Here is a 20,414-nt window from a genome sequence, read left to right as displayed (position 1 = left end):
CTCACATTGGCACAGAAAAACTCCCCTAAAAAACCCATTTGTTTTATATAAGAGTCAAAAGACAGATCCTGATCAAAGATAACTCTGAGGTTCTTAACGGTAGTGCTGGATGCCAGAGCAATGCCATCTAGAGAAACTATATCATTAGATAATTGATTTCGAAGGTGATCTGGGTCTAGTAGGATAACTTCTGTTTTGTCAGAGTTTAACATCAAGAAGTTGCAGGTCATCCAGGTTTTTATGTCCTTAAGACATGCTTGAAGTTTAGAGAACTGGTTAGTTTCGTCTAGCTTAATTGATAGATATAACTGGGTATCATCTGCATAACAATGAAAGTTTATTGAGTATTTTCTGATAATATTCCCTAAAGGAAGCATATATAAGGTGAATAAAACTGAAGAACAGACCCCTGTGGAACTCCGTGACTGACCTTGGTTTTCATCGAGGTTTCATCGTTTACATATACAAACTGAGATCGGTCTGATAAATATGACTTAAACCAGCTAAGTGCGGTTCCTTTAATGCCTATTAGATGCTCAAGCCTCTGTAATAAGATCTGATGGTGTTGAACGCAGCACTAAGGTCTAACAATACAAGTACAGAGACAAGTCCTTTGTCTGATGCAATTAGAAGGTCATTGGTCATTTTCACCAGTGCTGTCTCTGTGCTATGATTCAATCTAAATCCTGATTTGCTACTGCTTTCTCGAGGATCTTAGAGAGGAAGGAAAGGTTAGATATAGGTCTATAGTTAGCCAACACCTCTGGATCAAGAGTGGGTTTCTTAAGAAGAGGTTTAATTACAGCTAGTTTGAAGGCCTGTGGTACATGGCCTGTTAGTAAAGACAGATTTATCATTTCTAATAAAGAATTGCTAACTAAAGGTAAAACTTCCTTAAGCAACCTAGTCGGGACCAGGTCTAAGAGACACGTAAAAGGTTTAGACCTAGAAATAGTTAAAGTCATCCACATGAATATTAAAATCCCCTACAATAATTACTTTATCTGTTTTGAGGACTAAACTTGATAAGAACTCTGAAAATTCAAACAGGTATTCAGAATACGGACCTGGTGCGCTGTACACTATAACAAATAGAATTGATAACTGTTTGATTTGATAAGCAAACATATTGTGTTTCCTGAATTAACTTGCTGATGAGCCCAAGCGACCATTAAAGGTAGCCTGTTCAAGTTGCTAACCGATAGCTGACTTGGTTATGACAGGAAGGATAGAGTCCAGTTGTTTGTTCCTCGATGATAAAAATCTGGTTAATTCTACAAATATGTGCAGCAAAGCGCCAAAGCTACTAGACTACAACGCAGGAATAAGGAATAATAAAATCATAAACAAGGACACTAGGTCGGAGAGCATTCAGTCGTCTTTTATTGTACAAACATTTTGCAACAATAGGCTGTTAAGCTTTCAAGCAGGACTTATTGAACTATGGACAAGTGATATACAACTTAAAATACCTAACCGACAACTTTTATAAAATAGGTAACATGCAGTGAATCTACACTTTAAAATCACACACAAAGTTAACTCCGTGGAGATAAATAACATGCAATAGAATAAACACTTCACTCAGGTGATAGCAAATAATGACCTCAGATCATTGGGGCCTGGCTCGAAAGCTATAAAAACCTTGTGCTTTGGCTCCGGTTAACAAAGGGCAAAGGGAAACGTGAAGAATAAATCTTAAAAACAGCAGCTGACAACCATACCGATGGCCATGTGATCAAAGGCTTTGCCACATGTGTTTTTGTTTGCCAACATACAACACGAACAGGAAGTGGTAGGACCCGAGACCACAAGAGCTGGCCGTGACTAGGCCTGTGTTTATATGTCCTGTTATGTGGGCGGAGACTTACATCAATAATTGGCTACACCTGCCCTACTCACCAGTTCCTGGTGGCTACATATGTGACTCCAGTCGTTCAAATAGTTTCTGAAGGCCATTCTTTGCTCTCCTCAGCCACCAGAGTTGGAAATGGAACGCATTGAAGAGACTTCACCCTGCACAAACAGTCTGTCCCAGACAAAAGACAATCCATACGACAAAATGATACATAAAATGTGAACATATATGAGCTGTAGTGACTCTAAACCGAACTGCCAGTTTGGCATGTATACATGTAGGGGTAAGAAAATTGAAGATTCCATCTGGAAATCATCATTGGACTGACATGATATCACTAATGCATTCTGGTTGTTAATTGGTAATGACCCCAAGGGAGGACATCCTACCTTGAAGCTTCATTTTACAAGTTTTGGCCAATCCCAGATTAACAGAAAAAAAAGAAATGGATTACATAAACCCTCTGAGGTCTATGGACATGTTCTCTATTTTTGCATATTTTCTACATAGTACATATTCAAGCAATGAGGCTACAGTAAGGCTCGTAGTCAATCTGTATTGCTTTTCGATATTTCCTGTAGCCTAAATCAATGCTTTCTCTGCTGATTCAACATACAGCATGATTTACTGCGTGCCTGCTGTTTGGGGAAGTAACCTTTCTAAATATGCAAGTGGCACATATTCACCAATGACCAAGTACCAGACATACATACCCCTGCTGAGTTGCGTTAATGTTTGGTGTTACTGACTGCTCTGCATTTGGTACTGGACTTTAAATGGGTGCACGTGTTTGTTTTTTTAGGATATTGAATTGGATTAAAGAGTTTTGATACACTGTTACATTGAGTGGGAGGGAGTGTTTTTGTGTAGAAAATGGGACCCCACAGGGCAGTGTTATTAGTCTATCTGTTTAATGGAATGGTTGATTCATTGTTAAGTGGGTTGGTGCTAGTGGTGTGTCCCAAAAAGACCGAGCTATTGAAGGTGTCTCAGATGTGGGGAAAAACAGCAATGACTGTCCTCCACCAGTGGGGGGGGCAACAACGCAGCAAACCGAGCCTAATCTGCCGGAAATGACACAAAGAAGAAGAAACAACTCAACCAAACATGGCTCCTGTGCAGCAATGGGGTTGATGTAACGCTAACTATTTAACGCCAGTGGTGCAGCACTGTTAGACGCGACATGGACAACCTGTACCACTACACCGGGTCAGAGGCGCAGCAGCCCCTGGTCTATAACGGCGGGTATCTGGAGACCCCGTACCACGCCAGCAGACCGCCGCCGAGCAGCGCGGCGCATGAACCCGCACAGCCGGACCACTGGACCCCTGCGCGGGGGTATGACGGCGGACAACCGTACGGGTTTAGATGCGAGTTCCCGGCGGCTCCGTCTCACGGGGGAGGGGGCTTCGGGGGGCCTCCTTTGCCCCTTCCGTATGGGTTTGACCCTTCCGTGCCCCCGCCTCCTTTCGGCTGTCCACCGCCTGGACACTTCCTTGGACACGCGGCGCGCGCTCCGCTTTACGCACGCAGCAGCAGCGCAGCAGAGACCTTTGACACGTTTAACCCGCAGTTTAGACCCTGTCCCCGGGCTGCTCGGTACGACCTGGACCCGGATCAGACCCAACAGCACGAATATGAGGGCTTCTCCGAGAGGTCTCCCTCGGGGACGACCGCGCGTCCTGAGGATGAGACGTCCCTGCAGAGGAGGCAGGACCAGCAGTGGATCCGACGCTTCCTACAAGGCAGGGACTCAACTCCCAGGTATACATCCCAGTATAAATAAATAACAAAATTAATAATTGTATAAATAAATACAGGAATAATAATAAAAAAAATAGTAAATGCTTATAAAACAAGGAATAAATAAATAAATGCAGAAATATTTCAATGCATTAATAAATGCTGAAATAAATACAGAAATATTTAAATGCATTAATAAATGCTGAAATAAATAAATAAAAGAATAAATAAATAAATGCTGAAATAATTGTATAAATAAATACAGGAATAATTTTTTTTTTTTGTAAATGCTTATATAAATGTAAAAATAAAACAAAGAATAAATTAATAAATGCATAAATAAATGTATTAATACAGTAATGAATAAATAAATAAATGCTGAAATAAATACAGAAAAGAATAAATAAATGCATAAATAATTGTATAAATAAATACAGGAATAATTAAAAAAAATAGTAAATGCTTATATAAATGTAAAAATAAAACAAGGAATAAATTAATAAATGCATAAATAAATGTATAAATACAGTAATGAACATATAAATAAATGCTGAAATAAATACAGAAATATTTAAAGGCATTAATAAATGCTGAAATAAATAAATAAATATATTACTACATTTTTGTTCACCTTCATTTATTTATTTCTGTATTTATTTAAGCATTTATTTATTTATTCCTGTATTTATTTATTTATACATTTATTTATTTATTTATTTATTTATTTATTTATTTATTTATACTTATGCCATTCTCCATACCCAGGACCCCAAAGACCCCAGAGACCCGGCGGAGGCCCCGGCACACCTCTGCTCCGGACCCGAGGGAGGCTCTGCGCCGGGCGGCTCAGCTCGTCTCTCAGCTCGCAGAGTCCTGTGAAGCTCTGAGGGCCGACGTGGAGAACGAGTGCGTTTGGGAGGACTCCTATTCAGTGGCTTTAAACGTGAAGACAGAGCTACAGGATGCACTCAAAGTCCTCGCGGACGGGGGGTGTGTTTCAGACAGCTGGAAGGCTGCAGTGTCCCGGGTGGCTAAGAGGAGGGCTCGACGGCTGAGAGCCAGGAGACGGCTCCAGATGGAGGAGACGCGCAGAGAGGAGCGCATCGCGGAGAAAGAGGCTGTTATAAACGCATGGAGGATGCAGCAGATCCAACAAGTGGAGGAGAAGAAGAAGGTGATGACATTTGACATCAGACCGATCAAACGTGGATACATTGTTTGTCCTCTTGGGGGCAGTAGAAGTGTACAGCAAACTCACCATATGTAAAGCACCACATTCACTTTGTCATCCTCTACAAACAGTGGAGGAGGTAGATGTTAGTTTGTCTGTAAAGTTTGGACACCCCTTCTCATTCAATGGTTTTTCTTTATCTTTTTTTTATTTTTTTTTCTACATTGTAGATTAATATTGAAGACATCCAAACTATGAAAGAACACATATGGAATTATGTGCTAAACAAACAAATGCTCAACAAACCAGAATATGTTTTATATTTTAGATTCTTCAAAGTAGTTGAATGAGAAGGTGTGTCCAAACTTTTGACTGGTACTGTATATAGAAAGCATTTAGCCTAGTCTCTCTCTTCAAATTATTATTTTTTTGTGTGTTTTACTTGGTACAAAAGTCCTAAAAAATGTAATTTGATATCGTCTCCGTTTGTGTACCAGGAGAGGGAGCTGAAGCTGGCCGCTGACTCCGTCCTCTGTGAGGTGAGGAAGAAGCAGGCGGACGTGAAGAGGATGCAGGACATCCTGAGATCTCTGGAGAAGCTGCGCAGACTGAGGAAAGAGGCGGCGTCGAGGAAAGGTACGAGTTCTTCAGCCTTATTCCCAGTCCCCCCTTTTTTATACCACGTGTGATTTATGGTCACACAACTACATGTTATAAACATTATGCTACAGGTGTAAAGACACCTGTAGCATAATGCTAACTCTCCCAGATGCTCACTGAAATGAATAACGATCACGCCCCCATTATTCTTTGGGGATTAGGAATAAGGTGGATATGCTTCCTGTTAGGGATGTCAATGATTAGTCGTTAACTGACAATAACATTTATGTCGGTTAAACAGTTAAAATAAATATTAAAAAAATTGAAAATATATATAAATGATGGATTCATCATACCGGATTGAATAGACTGTAGCCTACAATCTGTATATTTTGCACGTGGCAGGTATCGTCACCGAGCAAGAATGTGACGAGGCCTTCAGCAGCAGACTGGAGAAGCTGAGGTGTGTGATGAAGAAGAGGACCGCGGTTTACTCGGCGGAGGAGAAAGCGCTGATGGTGATGCTGGAAGGGGAGCAGGAGGAGGAGAGGAGGAGAGAGCAGGAGAAACGAATGAAGAAGGAGAGGGAGAGACACCTGCAGAGGAAACGCAGAGTGAACGCCATGTTGTTTGGAGGTAACCACTCGCATCACTCTCCGCCAAAGGGGAGAACATTAGTCCTTCAACAGCAGTGTGATTTGTGTTTTCTATTGTAATCGGTCATTTGTTTTGTTGTGTTTCTCAGATGAGCTTCCTGTTGATTCTGTTCTGCTGCCCTTCAGAGAATATTACACCCAGGCTGAGCGCTCACTGCACGCTTTACTGCAAATCAGGTTGGTGTTCACTCTACTTTCACTGGCACATAATAGGAATCATAAAACAGAGTTATGGTAGCCCATAAGGGCCAAAGGAAATACAAACATGTATAAATCAATGTGTAGGGGGAGTTATGAATAAAGTTGTCCCAGAATTAGCACTATATAATTGTAACTTTAAGACCTTTTATCCACTAATAGAATGATACTATGAGAGCATAATAATTCAAGTACACCCTTTTATTAGATGAATGAACTTTAGAGTTTTTAAAGGTAATCAGACATTGGAACTAGAATGTAAACACATATTCAATATACCCAAAATAAATAAAACATCAAATTAAACCACACAACCAAAACAATAAATATAATGGACTCTTTGGCTCTGTTAACATAAAATGTGCAATGTCAGCGCAATGCCCACATCTTACAATGTTAAAGAAAACCCTGATGATTATTCTGGCATCATGTTGGCTGACATGTTTGATGTTCTTATGTACACAAACAGACAGGTTAACACAATGGGACATTTTGAGCGTGCATAAGTCTTGGGGTTGTTGTGTGTTGTGTGTGTGTTGTGTGTGTGTGTGTGCGCGTGTGTTTTCACACTGAGATGAGGGCATGTGACCTGAGAAGACATGAGAAGTGGTGTTGGATGTTTCTATGACAGTCCTATTCTCTGGAACAGAAAGTCTCAGGGAATTTCTTTAACATTGGCACAAACGTCCACTTTCACTAAAGGTTGAACTTAGTAGAATATGGTGGTCAGAGGTCACTGCAACTTCATGAAACTTTTGACGTTTTTTGGCCATAACTCAGGAGTTTATATGCTCACTATGACAATTTTACACTAACGTCTAATAGGACAAGATGATGACAGTAGCCAACACTGGCAGCCGGTCCCTTCAGGCCTCCCTCCAAAGACGGTCCCCCAAATAAGCATAATGCACACACAACCATACAGGCTGAATGAAATGATTGGACGGGCTTATTACAGTAACTAACTACAGCTACAGAGTATGTAGAGTATTTAAGTTATTGATTGCCGTTGGGATTTTAAGAGAATTTCAACAATTTTTTAAAAGTTTTTGAGGAAGATTAACCACTCTAGCTTTAAATATTCACCAACTGCAGTAAAATCCCCAAAATCTAAGTGATCTCCACAGGCCTTTTTTTTTTTTTTTTTTTTTTTTTTTTTTTTTTTTACAGCAGATGTGATATTAATTCCAGTGTTTCCGTCCATCTACTTTGAGACACATTTTCAGTTTGTGAATAAAAAAACGGAGTGTAAAACAAGTCTAAACATGCAAAAAGTGTTTCCTGTCTGAGCTGTAACAGTTGGGAGTGTGGATAAAAACAATTGTGAGTATGTGATGTACATGATGCATTATGGAAACAGTGTGGAGGGATGATATCACATTAATATATAAATCATCGAGTTTTCAGCTTTGATTTTGTCCAATGCTTTAATAATACTACTGCAGAATCAGCTCCACCAGCTGTTTCTCTCCATCAACCAACATATTCAAACAGCAGTAATGGATGGAAACACGCATTCAATCGGTTTCTTTAGACAATTCCGTAACTTTATGGGGTCACAATGTTACAGAAGTGACGTAAAACTCCTTCCGGCTAGTTTGGCCCTCAAACAACGAAAGAGAGAAACAGAGCTGGAGCTCCGGAGGAAGAGTTTTTTAAATGTGAAACGTTGACCAATCACAACAGAGCGGGCTAGCTGACCAATCAGAGCAGCTTTGCTTTCTGAAGGGAGGAGCAAGCGCTACAACGGAGCATTTCAGAGAGAGGGTAAGAAGAGGTGCTGCAGGACAGCCAGGATGAGAAAAACAAGACGGATTATGAGCATTAACGCATGTAAACATGTTGTAAGTGTAACTGGAGATAAAAATATGCACCCGGAAAATAGCATAATAGGGCCTGTTTAACATTGGAGCTGTACTGGGATGGAGACCGACATCGAGCAGCATAAACAAAACCCAGAGCTTGAAATTGAATCCCGACATAATTTAGTCAAGCATGCTGTTATTGTAATGACCTTAAGGATGACGTAGTAACTTGTTGGGACTGTATTTTCTTTTCTTTCAGGAGAGAGTGGGATGCGTTTGCGGTTCCAGCCGATCATCCTGACGGTTCGCAGGTTCCTCAGAGCTGGATCTTGCCAGACGCCCCGTCAGACCACGCCTGGGCCTCCGCTCTGCACACCGCTGACACTGAGTGAGACAGCCTCACCCTCACTTTGTGTCCCGTCAACCAGTGTCTGACATCCAGCACCATAAATCCAAACCGATATCCTGCAGGTGTCTCTGGAAGGACTGTTGGGATAAACCCTGTAGAGGAATGTCAACAATGTTGATGAGTAAATAAGTCGAAAAGGATTTAGAAGCTGTTTGTTCCAAAAGCTCTGTTACCTTCATTAGGAAAATAAGATAATGAACTTGCGACTGAAACTCTGTTTGTCAGAACTCAAGCATGAGGACAGTGATGAGGTGAGAACTGCAGAGGTCACCGAACAAAATGCTTCAGAAGAAACACTGAGTCGATAACAAAAAAAGGACGTTTTTGAATCCGTCTGTCCCTCCACAGCTCCGCCAGGAAAAAAACCTTTTGATGACATCAAAAGGCTTCATGATCAAATGAAAATTCAGATTTGAGCTCCAATTTAAAAACTGTTTTTTTTGATCTCACTAAGTTTATTCTCTTTCTGTTTTGGTTCATATATTGTTTTTTTTAATCTAAAAAATTATTGGCGTTCCTTTTTCCTTTTGGAAAGTTTACTTTGTGGTTGTGTTGTTTTTTTTATTTAAAGTGTCATACTGATAATGACTGATGGTGATAAATGTAATACCTTACCAATGAATTGCTATTTTTCTAGTTTTTGTACCTTTTTCATTTTTTTTAAAGGAAAAGCACGTTGAGGAGCAATACATGTTGGCTTAAACCTTTCAGTCCAATAAAAAAAAATAAAAAAAAACCCTCATTGGCTTGGTATTAGATAAGAAAGTCAACAGAATCATGAATGTTCACAACAAATGGACAGAAAAAGATTATAAGTTATCCATTGTGTGTCCACTGTGGCACACAGTGTAGTATAGTATACAATAGAACCTAAAGGTTGTTCTGGCATCTGTCCTGCTTCCACACATTATTAAAAGAATAATCAATAATCAAAGAATGTCGTGGAAGTCTTAAAGATAGGAAAGTGTTTTGTCTCCAGCCAGCCTTACATCGCCGTGTTTACCGGATCCTCCTGTAATCAGCCGTCTGACGTCAGGCTTTTACTCTTTGTTGACGTCCTCCGGGCTCCAACTGTGTGTTGACTGTACATCAGCTGGTGTAGGTCACTGTGAGTCACTAGATTACTGTTCCAGTGTCAGTCTGAGCTTCACACACACACACACACACACACACACACACACACACACCTGAGAGGACACTTGACAGTCTGACAGCAGCTCCAAGACAACACAGGTAAGATTAGTTTAGATTTGTTTTGCTAGAACGTTCAAATCTAGTCTAAATGAGTATGTGAATTCTGCAATTAACTGTAACACAGAGGTTATTGTGTGATCGGGCTTTTATATACATTTAGTTACTTAATGTACAGAGATGACAACATTTAAGAGGGAAACGTTTATGGTCAACTGGCAGACAGTTACAAAATGTTTTGCAGCCTGATAGCTGATATATATGTGTGTATATATATGTGTATATATATATATATATATATATATATATATATATATATATATAGTACCAGTCGAAAGTTTGTACACACCTTCTAAATTCTCATTCAATGTTTTTTCTTTATTTTTATTTTTATTTTTTTCTACATTGTAGATTAATATTGAAGACATCCAAACTATGAAGGAACACATATGGAATTATGTGGTAAACAAACAAATGCTCAACAAACCAGAATATGTTTTATATTTTAGATTCTTCAAAGTAGTTGAATGAGAAGGTGTGTCCAAACCTTTGACTGGTACTGTATATATATATATATATATATATATATATATTTATATATAATTTTTTTATATAATAATTTTAAGAAGTGATTTAAAGATCCTGCAGCCTTCGATCTTAAGATCATTTTAGGATATTCACTATTGTTAAAATTCAAAACACAAAGTTTTCTGTTTTGTTTCAGCAAAAAAATACTTTTTGCTTTGTAGTACATGTTATCTACTACCTATAAGTTTATTGCAGATCCCAATATAACAATGAAAATAGAGAAGCAGAACAACCAGTATTTGCTCTGCAAGGATGAACATGTCTTAAGTTAGACTGGCCTTAAACTAGTCTGCTTGGAAGTGGTCAGATATGTTGCATGTTGTTTGTCCAGTACCGTTAGCCTGCTTCGGTTGAGCACGTCAGAGACAACACCATGAGCTTACAGAGCAGCCGTCCTCTCTGCTGATGTAAGTCCTGGACCATCTGGTCTGTTGGTGTTTTGGTTACTGGAGTAAACATCTGATTAGCTTTCACAGGACACGTATGCCTTAAGGTTTGCTCTCAGCCATTCACAGGAATGATCTATGCTGTCTGATCCTTTCCCTGCACCGATCCACTCCGAGTTATGTAACACACTCAACCAATTTAGAAAGGCAGCGTGTGAGCAGACAAGTTTTCTGGGAGAGTTAATCTGATTTAGCTTTCAGCTTTTCTCAGATCTGACTGTGTGAACCGCTCAGTGAGCAGAGAGTCAAAGGTACCAGCTGTACTGTCTGACCACAAGCCTATTGTTTACGATAATGTGTGCAATGCTGAAATCCCATCCGTCAAACGCACGACCGGTTCATGTAGATTTCTGTCTTTGCAGACCTCAGTAAGGATATGACTGTCCCTGTGCAGACCATCATGGTTTATTCAACCGTGAGAGATACAAATCTGAAAAAAAAGCTAAAACTATTATAGAGTATATTCCAACCCAAAATGAAAACATCTTGCATCTACAAGGATTAATTAAATCGAAGGTTAGTACTAATCAGAGAGTAGCTAAATGAGTCAATCCAGATTTAAAATGATAATAGAGTTTCATTATTATGGAGATGTTTGCTTCCCCAAATTAAAATAATAACATCCTCTGTATCTGTGTTCCTGAACAAAACGTTAAATTGTTTTCTAAAAAGTCAGTTAGTTTGCCCAATGTTTGGATGTCATGATGATTCAGCAGTGAAGCTCTAATTTCTCCTCCTTTGAGAAAAACTTGTTGGCTGAATGAATGGAGCTAGAGAGCTAGAGAGATAGATATATCAGTATACAGCACAGCGAGGAAGAAAAGAGACAGACAGGAGTTTGTCTGTGGCGATTGATCTTTATTTCTCCTTAATCTGCTCATCATTTTAAAAAAAAGTATAAAAATGTACATTTAAAATTTTACTAGTTTGACCAAAACCAGCAAAGCTCACCTTTAATAACACAAATAACTGCAGTAAGTTTAAGTATTTTTTTTTTTTTAAAGCTTTGCTTCTAACCTTGCAAACATATCTGTTTTTACCATATGCTCATCATAAGAGGCTGTACTTAACTAACCAACTAACCTGTTGCTTACTGCCAACCAGATCCCCTTTATATATCACTAACTAACTAATACAATCAATTGACAAATTTTCCAAGAGAGTAATGCAGCTTTCAGTTTGCATTTCTTTAGTTAAAAGATAAAAATATACCTCCTTCTCCACAGGCTGGTGAGAGATGATGTAAACTTGTATGAAGCAGCACAGTGAACAAGTTCTTTATTTACTATCAAAGTGTCCCACACCCCCCGAAAATGGTTGTTCTCCAGACTTGATTTCATTTAAAATATATTGAAAGGAAAGTTGACAGTAGGCACATTGAGACAAAGTTGATTAAATGTGTGAAGGAGTGTGATTGTGATCCTAAGTCTATTAAAAATCCCCAAAAAGGGACTTCAGTAAACATGTTTGTTTGTGTGTGTGTGTGTGTGTGTGTGTGTGTGTGTGTGTGTGTGTGTGTGTGTGTGTGTGTGTGTGTGTGTGTGTGTGTGTGTGTGTGTACCAGTGAACTGAGCAGGATGGATGGTGTCCCTCTAAAGATGCCACAGGGTGCCTCACAGGAAGTCAAAGACGACATGGAAGTTCTTGTCCCTGATTATCTCAGCAGACTGCAGGACACAGAGGTGAGTGTGGTTTCTTTTTGTCTGAACGTGTACAGTATGTGACACACGATCTTGGTATTTATTTTAGCATGTTTCCTGTTTTATTTTGAAGTTCCCTGCCTCTTGTGTCTTGTGTTCGCTGCCTTTGTATATTTTTCGCGCCATTGTAATTGTCTACCCTGATTGAATCCACCTGTGATGTATTAGTCTCGTCAGCCCAAAACTAAAACTTGTGACTGAACTTTGTCATTGACCTGTCATTGATCTTTATGAACCCATGGCCTTCCCTTCAGCATCGCTCAAAGCACAAAACTTTGAATGTTCAGCTTCTGGCTGAAAGAATCACCCTTTCCTGTCAGTGTGATGATCTGTACAGTTTATTGTAGGCTTGAACGGCTGCCAATGTGGCTTCAGGCTTTTAGACTAAAGACTTTTAAGGGTAAACATTAGCCGGTAATAAACGTAAAGTTTGGCCTAAAGTTGCTACCAGAGGAAAAGGCCATGATGTTATTAAATCAAATGAGTTGTATTTCATCACCTCAGTCAACAAAGGCATGCTACCGTGCTACAGCTCTTTAATTTTAGCTGCGCTAGAACAATGGCCTTAGTCTGTCAGTCTGTCTGTCTGTCTGTTTGCATTTGGACCCAAAATTTCCATAATGAACAGGTGTTAAAATATTTCACTTGATAACTTGACCAACAGACTGAAATCCATTGAGATTCCTGCATGTTGCAATAACGACATTTGCCCAGAGGAAAGAGAAAGCTACAGAGTAGTGTGCCTGGTAGAATCGTTTCTGTCACTAACGTGTTTTTTTCTTTCATGTGACAGTATGAGTTCAGTCTGGAGAACTGGGTGCTAACCGGGCTGCAGAGTGGCTTCACCAGCCATCATCCGCCTCAGCCGTCCTCCTCTTCATCAGGACTGCAGCCGTCTTGTCCGCCGTACTGGATGATATTCAGCAGCCCGCAGCAGAGCCGCCTGGCCAGCCGCCACCGCTCCGACTTCTGGGAGCCCAATCCTCGACAGCGCTCCCACAGCCTTAACCCCGACGTCCTGCGCACTACGTTGGCCATCTCGGACTCTGAGGATGAGTCTGCAGAAAAAGCCAAGACATGTTTGTCAGTGAAAGCCTCCTCTGGTGGAGAAACTTCCGCTGCTTCATGTCATCGTGGTCAGAGGAAAGCACAGAGAGCATTTGTCCCAGACCTCCTGAACCCTCCGGCCTGCCTCAGCAGCCTGCCTCACCAGCGCAGGAAGAACCTACGACAGTGCAGCCTTTCAGTGCTGGACACGTCCGAACAGCCCGGTCCAAACATAGACAGCCTGTCCTCAAACACGACCCCCGTTAGCAGAGCCCCCAACACCAGAGCCAATACAGTGGACGTGCTCCCCAGCATCAGCGACCGCAACACAAAACACATGGTAAGAGTTAAACATTGTAACATGAAGGAACATGTTGTATTGTGACTAATGGAGCTCTAGCTTTATTCTCAGTAATGATTTTAAAAGAGCATTCTGACTTTTTGAGCAAGATAACAGGATGCGTTTCAGTTTCAAACTCTTAGATGGAGAACGGTGATGGGCCGAGGAAAAAGTCGGCCCTTTAGTGGGTGCTTTATTATCCCTAATGTAAAACATTTCACTATCACAAATGTGTTTGTACTGTAGATTATATAAATACATTTTGTCATTGATTTGATTCTGTCCTTTCGCACATTATATCCGTAAGGCAATGACGTCTAAATGCCAACTTTCTGCTTTATTGTGAGGATGTTTTCATCCAGTTTCGGGACAATATATACATAGCCAAACTCCATACCATAGTATATATGACAAATTTAAAAAAGAAACCTGAAAAAAGTCCTCATATTTGACTGAAAACTACAGTTTATTACAACATTACAACAAGGCATTATTAGCTATTTGGTGAGCTCACTTTCAAATTGACGTCTTCTGTCTGAGCTGTCACAAGCTGTATGATCATGTGATTGCTTGTGCTTGTTGCTCCATAGTAACAGTTTCTAGTAATGTGAATACTGCAGAATCAATTGTCCCGGGAAACAGGTGCTCATTTCCAAATCCAGCAGTTCCAGAGCAACGTGATGATTCATTTGTGGTTTGTGAATGTCAGTCCAAATTCTTCTCCTCTCTTTTAGCTCTGTGTTTGGTCCCCACCAACCCTCTTCAACTGCTAAATGCTCCACTATGTTCTCTAGCTATACTCTAACTGTGTCCGTCTGCTGTCTGCCACACAGGAAGTAGTGTACTGTGGCTCTTTTACATGAGAGCGGTGAGAGTGAACCAAAACATTGAAGTGGTGGGTCAGACAGCTAAACAAGACGCCCCTCACATTACACACAGTTATTCATCCGTTGGTATTTATTGAAATATTTGTTAGTGCAGCTTTAACGCTGAAAGCCAGAACATTAAAATCATAGTGATTTTTATCATATCACATCCATTATGCTGGAGTACCCAATGAAAACGGTCACTGTCCTATGATTGATGACTGTGCTGTAAAAACAACAACTAATGAACAGCTTATGTCCTAAACACACCAAAACACCCGTCATATTGTCATACAAGACCAAATGACCATTCTGTGCAGGCGGCAAATGACCGAAGTTAATGCTTAGGCGCCTAAAACTTGCATTCTCTCTACTGTCCATCAGGGGGCGACTCCTCTGTTTGTATAGAAGTCTATGAGAAAATGACTCTACTTCTCTCTTTAAACATTGTAAACATGAGTTTATGGTCTCAATCTCTAGTTTCAAGTCTTCTTCAATACAGCATGATGTTCATTTAGTAAATTATGCTCCATTTAGAGTCAAAGAACCCTAAAGCAGGGTATGCTTTAGGGCGGGGCTACACAGTGATCGACAGGTCTCTACAATAGTGTAGGCTCTAGAAGTTGTCTGTATTTTCGTCTCAGAACATGAACCCTTTCACATTGGGTTTTCTGTATGAGGAAGTTAATAATTACGTTTTGGTCTCCTTGTTAATCCTCTTATCTTCCTTTGCTCTCCTCGGGAGTGGAACTCCTGGGTGCGGGGAAGATGATAGAGGCATACTTTTGATCATTTGTCCACACATTACTAAGATCGGAGCTCAATGTGAGCCAGTCAGCTTGGCATGTGGTCTGGCTGATTGGCTCCCAATGTGAGCGAGATTTGATCTTGGATCCTACAGACTCGACGGTTAACTCATCCTAGCAAGATGGGATAACAAAAGTGTAACAAATGAGCTTTTTTCAGCGTTTGGTCAGCTACAACCCTTTTGTGTGACTTCTGGTTTCAAATTCAAAGATGGCTGAACTTCAAACTAGTAGTCCACAAACCAATGGGTGACATCATGTAACCACATCCACTTATCATATACAGTCTATGATGCTGTCACCAAAACCTTTAGTCTCAAGAGTGAGAGTTCATAGTGTGGCTTAGGAAAAGCTAATGCTCTGGAATCTGCAGTATCGTTAGCCCTTTACTCTGGTCTGCAAGAGCAGACTATGAATACTGTGTAAAGCTCAGGGCATTACCTTCTCCTGAGCCCTGCTATAAATCTCCACACATAAGCCAGGGACAGACACTAAGACACTACAGACACTGTAGCATCACACACACCCGGACTGGCATCACAGCAGAATGAGTTTGACTGTATTTATATTCAAGTTGGCGATACCTCAGTCTTTAAATGTCCTTTTATTTCTGCTTATGAATGTCAACACTGTGTTAGCTGGAAGGGAAAATCAATCATAACCATTGAGTAAGATCACATTTCCAACATTCTTTCAGGGATCTGCACTCTTAAAATAGACTGTGTAAAGTCTGCTCTCTGAATCTAGCCAGGTTATAGGAGGTTCTTTGGAAGCAGCAAGTGGAAGTTCTCTGAAAGGTTTTTTCACCCCAGTAAAATGTAATAAAATTCTAGTCACAGACAAATGCTGACATGGCTGTGGTAAAAGAGGCACCCTGTTGCACTGTGGGAATGCCCTGCAGGGAACTCCCTCTGGTTAGAGGTAACACATGCCCTCGCAGAGATCCTCCAGGTGGATGTTTCTGAATGTCCTACACTCCATACATGCATACTAGAGACACATTAGCGATAAGGGAATCTGTAAGGGAACGGAAACTTGTTATGAACTGGAAGATAAGAGTTCCAACCTTGCCTATATATAGCAGCTGGTTGGAATAGTTTATAGATTTAATACAGATGGAAAGAGCTGCTGCCACATTAAGGCATCTGGATCAGGGCCTAGAGGGATTATGGGATAAAGTAGGGGCCTTCCCCATATTCCTTTGTCTGCTTTTGTTCTGCGTTCTTTGTATTTGATTTGTGTATGTGTCATGTTGGTAATGTATTTGCCTAATGTCCAGTCTGTAAAATAAAAATATAAAATATTTCTCAGCAAAGACCTCAGGGTCAAAGCTGTTATTACAGAAAGGAATCTGAGGCATTGGAGTCAGACTCAATATGACTGAGTTGGTGCTGCTATCTGTCCTCACTGCCCGGTTCTCCTCTGTTAACAAACACACTCACTAATCTCTTGTTTCCTAGAAGTCCTCCGGTTCCGACTCGTCAGCAGAGCTCCTGTCGGCTCTGAGCCCGGAGGAGAGAGAGCTGCTGGGGGCCATCACTGCCCGGGGTTACCCACTCCGCACCGCCATCATCGCACTGCAGAAGACCGGCCGGCAAACCCCGGATCAGGTCGGTCAGCGCCACGTTCTCTAAGACCTCTGACTTTTCTTTACTGTCTGCCCTTCAGATGAACCCAGGATCAGTTCAATAAGTGTTAACACTGACCCAGGATCAGTTCAATCAGTGTCACAAACAGTAAGACTACGATCATGATCTGACAGCAGTGTGGCTGAATCTTGAATCCTTGAAGCGATATTATAAATCACACAATGACCCGCCCTCTGCCTCTGATTGGTTTACCCTGATATTCATACCCTAACCCTCACCAGTGTCACTCCTCATGCCTAGCCCTAACCAACCCGATGAATGAAGGCATGGGTATTAGCAATCAGAGGCAGAGTAGGTCATGTCTATGCCATAGTAGGATTCTTATTTAAGACTGTGGCTACACACTGCTGAACAATGCATCAAAATCATAGATACTGGATGTTTGAGGACAATAGTCGGTCGATGGTCATTTTTTCAACACAAACACATAAGTGTAATATTATAACATATACTGGCTGATTTAAGTCTAGCCTTCATTCAAATTGGACTTGCAACTGATATTCCACTCAAAAACAACGGTTTCTTCACCATTCCTGAATTGGAACCTGAATTTAAAGAGCCAGTTAATTACTGTGTAAATTATTCATTTATCTCTTGTTATATGCCAAATATGTCAAAAAAAATCTCCATCAGAGTAGTTTTACAACAAATGACTGTCTTTTATCTTCTGTAAAACTGTTTCAAATGTTTGATGACTCCTCCTGCACTCAGGGGCGTTTACAAAAAATAAAAATCACCCAATCAAATGAGAGTTTAGGTGACTAGCTAGCCCCACCTTCCATATAAAACAATTAAAAAATAAATTCATCTGCATGTGTTGCCTGTTGAAACCCGTCAAAGTTTCCCTTTAATCTTTACCTCATCCTTCTCATGATCAAACAACAGCTGCGGGAGGTGTGTGTGTGTCTGTGTGTTTGTGTGTGTGTGTGTGTGTGTGTCTGTGTGTGTGTGTGTGTGTGTGTGTGTGTGTGTGTGTGTGTGTGTGTGTGTGTGTGTGTGTGTGTGTGTGTGTGTGTGTGTTAAACAGTCCTCTGTAGTTTCATATCACGCTGAACTCTAAGCCCGCCCACTTTTTAACGGTCAGATCAAATGCAAAGGATTTGATTATATATATATATATATATATATATATATATATTTCCCTTTAGCTTTTTTCTAATAGCCAAGAAGATGTACCAAATAGCCAACTGGAGGTGGGAGTGGAACCAAAACACAGCGTACTAAGTCTCTTTAAGCCGCAGTAAAAATAGACCTCAGCGGTTCCACAGCCTGCTCCAAGTTTTTTTCCCATAACCTCACCTCACGTCTGCTCAGAGCAACTCACAGGCCACAGCACAGTATGTGAGAGGGGGGGAGGGGGGGACACGGATAGACACATTGGCTGAATTATCAATATTTGCTTGTAATTTGCTAATTCTGATCCATTTTAACCCCTTGATTAAGTACTTATTGAGCAGCTTTGAAGTTTCAAAAGAAAACACATGCAAATAACAATAAGCATGAATTAGCCTGAAGTTACATGAGGAGAAATCTTCACGAAACATAGTTTGTTTTTCACTGTTAAATAAAAACGGGTTGAATAATCCTGCAGCACTGATTTGCAGATCAGTGCTTTTGTTTGACATTCTGGCATCTTTATGTGTACATATACAGTGGGTACGGAAAGTATTCAGACCCCTTTAAATTTTTCACCCTTTGTTTCATTGCAGCCATTTGCTAAAATCGAAAAAGTTCATTTTATATATATATATATATATATATATATATATATATATATATATATATACACCTCTTCAGGGTTGTGACTTCTCATTTCCTGCTTTTCTTTTAAGTTTGATTTATTTGGAGTTATGGAGTATTTGTGGGGACAAAATCTTGAGGTGTCCTTTTGGGCTCTGGGTAATTGTGATGGCATTTCTCAGTATTTTCTTTGACAAACCAAACAATCAATCAATTAATCAATCAATCAATGATGACAATAAAAATGAGCAGATTACCTAATAATGCAAATAATCATTAGTTAATAGTTCAAAATGAGCTCAAACCCATCTTTTTCATTAATGCATGAGTAATAATAATCTAATTATATGGTATCTATATTAGTGCAACAGTCAAAGGGGACATTTTACTGATTATACCTACATATGTTTACTTGACTAAGGTAAAATATCTAACTTCTTCCTCCACCACTGCTAGATGGCTAGTGCTCTAAACATGAGTTTCTAATATTACTGAATTGTTAGCCTTAATAGGTCGAGTCATCAGCTTTTTTTTTTATATGACCAGGATAACTTAAAGTAAAAAAAAAGTTGAATGCATATTTGCGTGTGTTTGCAGATCTTGAGTTACCTGGTGGCGTGTGACCATCTGTGTCAGCTGGGTTATGACGTGGCTCTGGTAGAAGAGGCTCTGGAGATGTTTCAGAACTGTGAAACAAAGGTAAGACATGCAGAGAGCTACACCATCACATGAGTCTTTCATTAGAGACAACAAGACTTTACACTTTGCCTTGATACTCATTTTTATTGATAGAACTGTAAAAAAAATATTGATGTCTTCCTCTTAGGCAGAGGAGTTCCTCCATCTGCTGAGTCAGTTCAATGAGATGGGCTTCCAGCAAAATGCCATCAAAGAAGTTCTGCTGGTCCATGAAAACCACAGAGAGCGGGCGCTGGAGGAGCTGATGATGCGTGTGGCGTGATGGCAGATCCACACACACACACACACACACACACACACACACACACACACACACACACACACACACACACACACACACACACACACACACACACACACACACACACACACACACACACACACACACACACACACACACTTTAAATAACCCTGCTGCAACCTGAAATGTATTATTTCAGGTTGCTATTATTTTATTAGGCACAGATAGAACAACGATTACAGTATTCTGTTAAATCATTATAGCTGAAGATGGATGTGGCCTTCCCCAAAATTGTTGATGATGATAAGCTCGTATTTCACATTTTCATTCCTGTGTTTATTAACATTGTGTTCATGTCTGAAAGTGACTGAACTTGAATCATCTGTAACGGTCCCAAGTGATCTGAGTAGTTGTAACTGTGACAGATTTATTAAAGAAGTGTTGTAAAAATTCCCTAAGACAGTGTTTTTTCTTCAATTATCATATATATACATATATATATATATTTTTATTTCACTCTTTGCTCTCATGTTTTCTAGACTCATTTGACCTTGTTCCTAGAAGGAATCTCTCTGAGAATCAACTCTTTGATTTGTTTTCTGTGAAAACATTGGAAGTGGCCATCAGGGACTGGTTCCCACAAACCCAACATATTCTCATT

General features: G+C 40.2%; 2 protein-coding genes across 2 annotated transcripts; both read left to right on the top strand.

Moving 5' to 3' along the window:
• Positions 1–2,828: 2,828 nt before the first annotated feature.
• On the top strand, positions 2,829–9,158 carry pdcd7 (programmed cell death 7). Its single transcript, XM_054615079.1, has 6 exons — positions 2,829–3,622; positions 4,367–4,775; positions 5,270–5,408; positions 5,778–6,008; positions 6,118–6,205; positions 8,291–9,158. The coding sequence occupies exons 1-6, from the start codon at positions 3,042–3,044 to the stop codon at positions 8,421–8,423; spliced, it is 1,581 nt and encodes a 526-aa protein (XP_054471054.1). The 5' UTR covers positions 2,829–3,041; the 3' UTR covers positions 8,424–9,158.
• A 3,078-nt stretch (positions 9,159–12,236) lies between these two features.
• ubap1lb (ubiquitin associated protein 1-like b) lies at positions 12,237–19,774 on the top strand. The gene is made up of 5 exons (XM_054621034.1): positions 12,237–12,347; positions 13,159–13,752; positions 16,885–17,034; positions 19,411–19,512; positions 19,640–19,774. The coding sequence occupies exons 1-5, from the start codon at positions 12,243–12,245 to the stop codon at positions 19,772–19,774; spliced, it is 1,086 nt and encodes a 361-aa protein (XP_054477009.1). The 5' UTR covers positions 12,237–12,242.
• The last annotated feature ends 640 nt before the right edge of the window (positions 19,775–20,414 follow it).

This window comes from Anoplopoma fimbria, chromosome 2, assembly GCF_027596085.1.
Source record: "Anoplopoma fimbria isolate UVic2021 breed Golden Eagle Sablefish chromosome 2, Afim_UVic_2022, whole genome shotgun sequence".
In the NCBI taxonomy this organism is placed as follows: Eukaryota; Metazoa; Chordata; class Actinopteri; order Perciformes; family Anoplopomatidae; genus Anoplopoma; species Anoplopoma fimbria.
The sequence above is the reverse complement of the archived record's forward strand: the minus strand, read 5'-3'. Positions and strand labels throughout refer to the sequence as shown.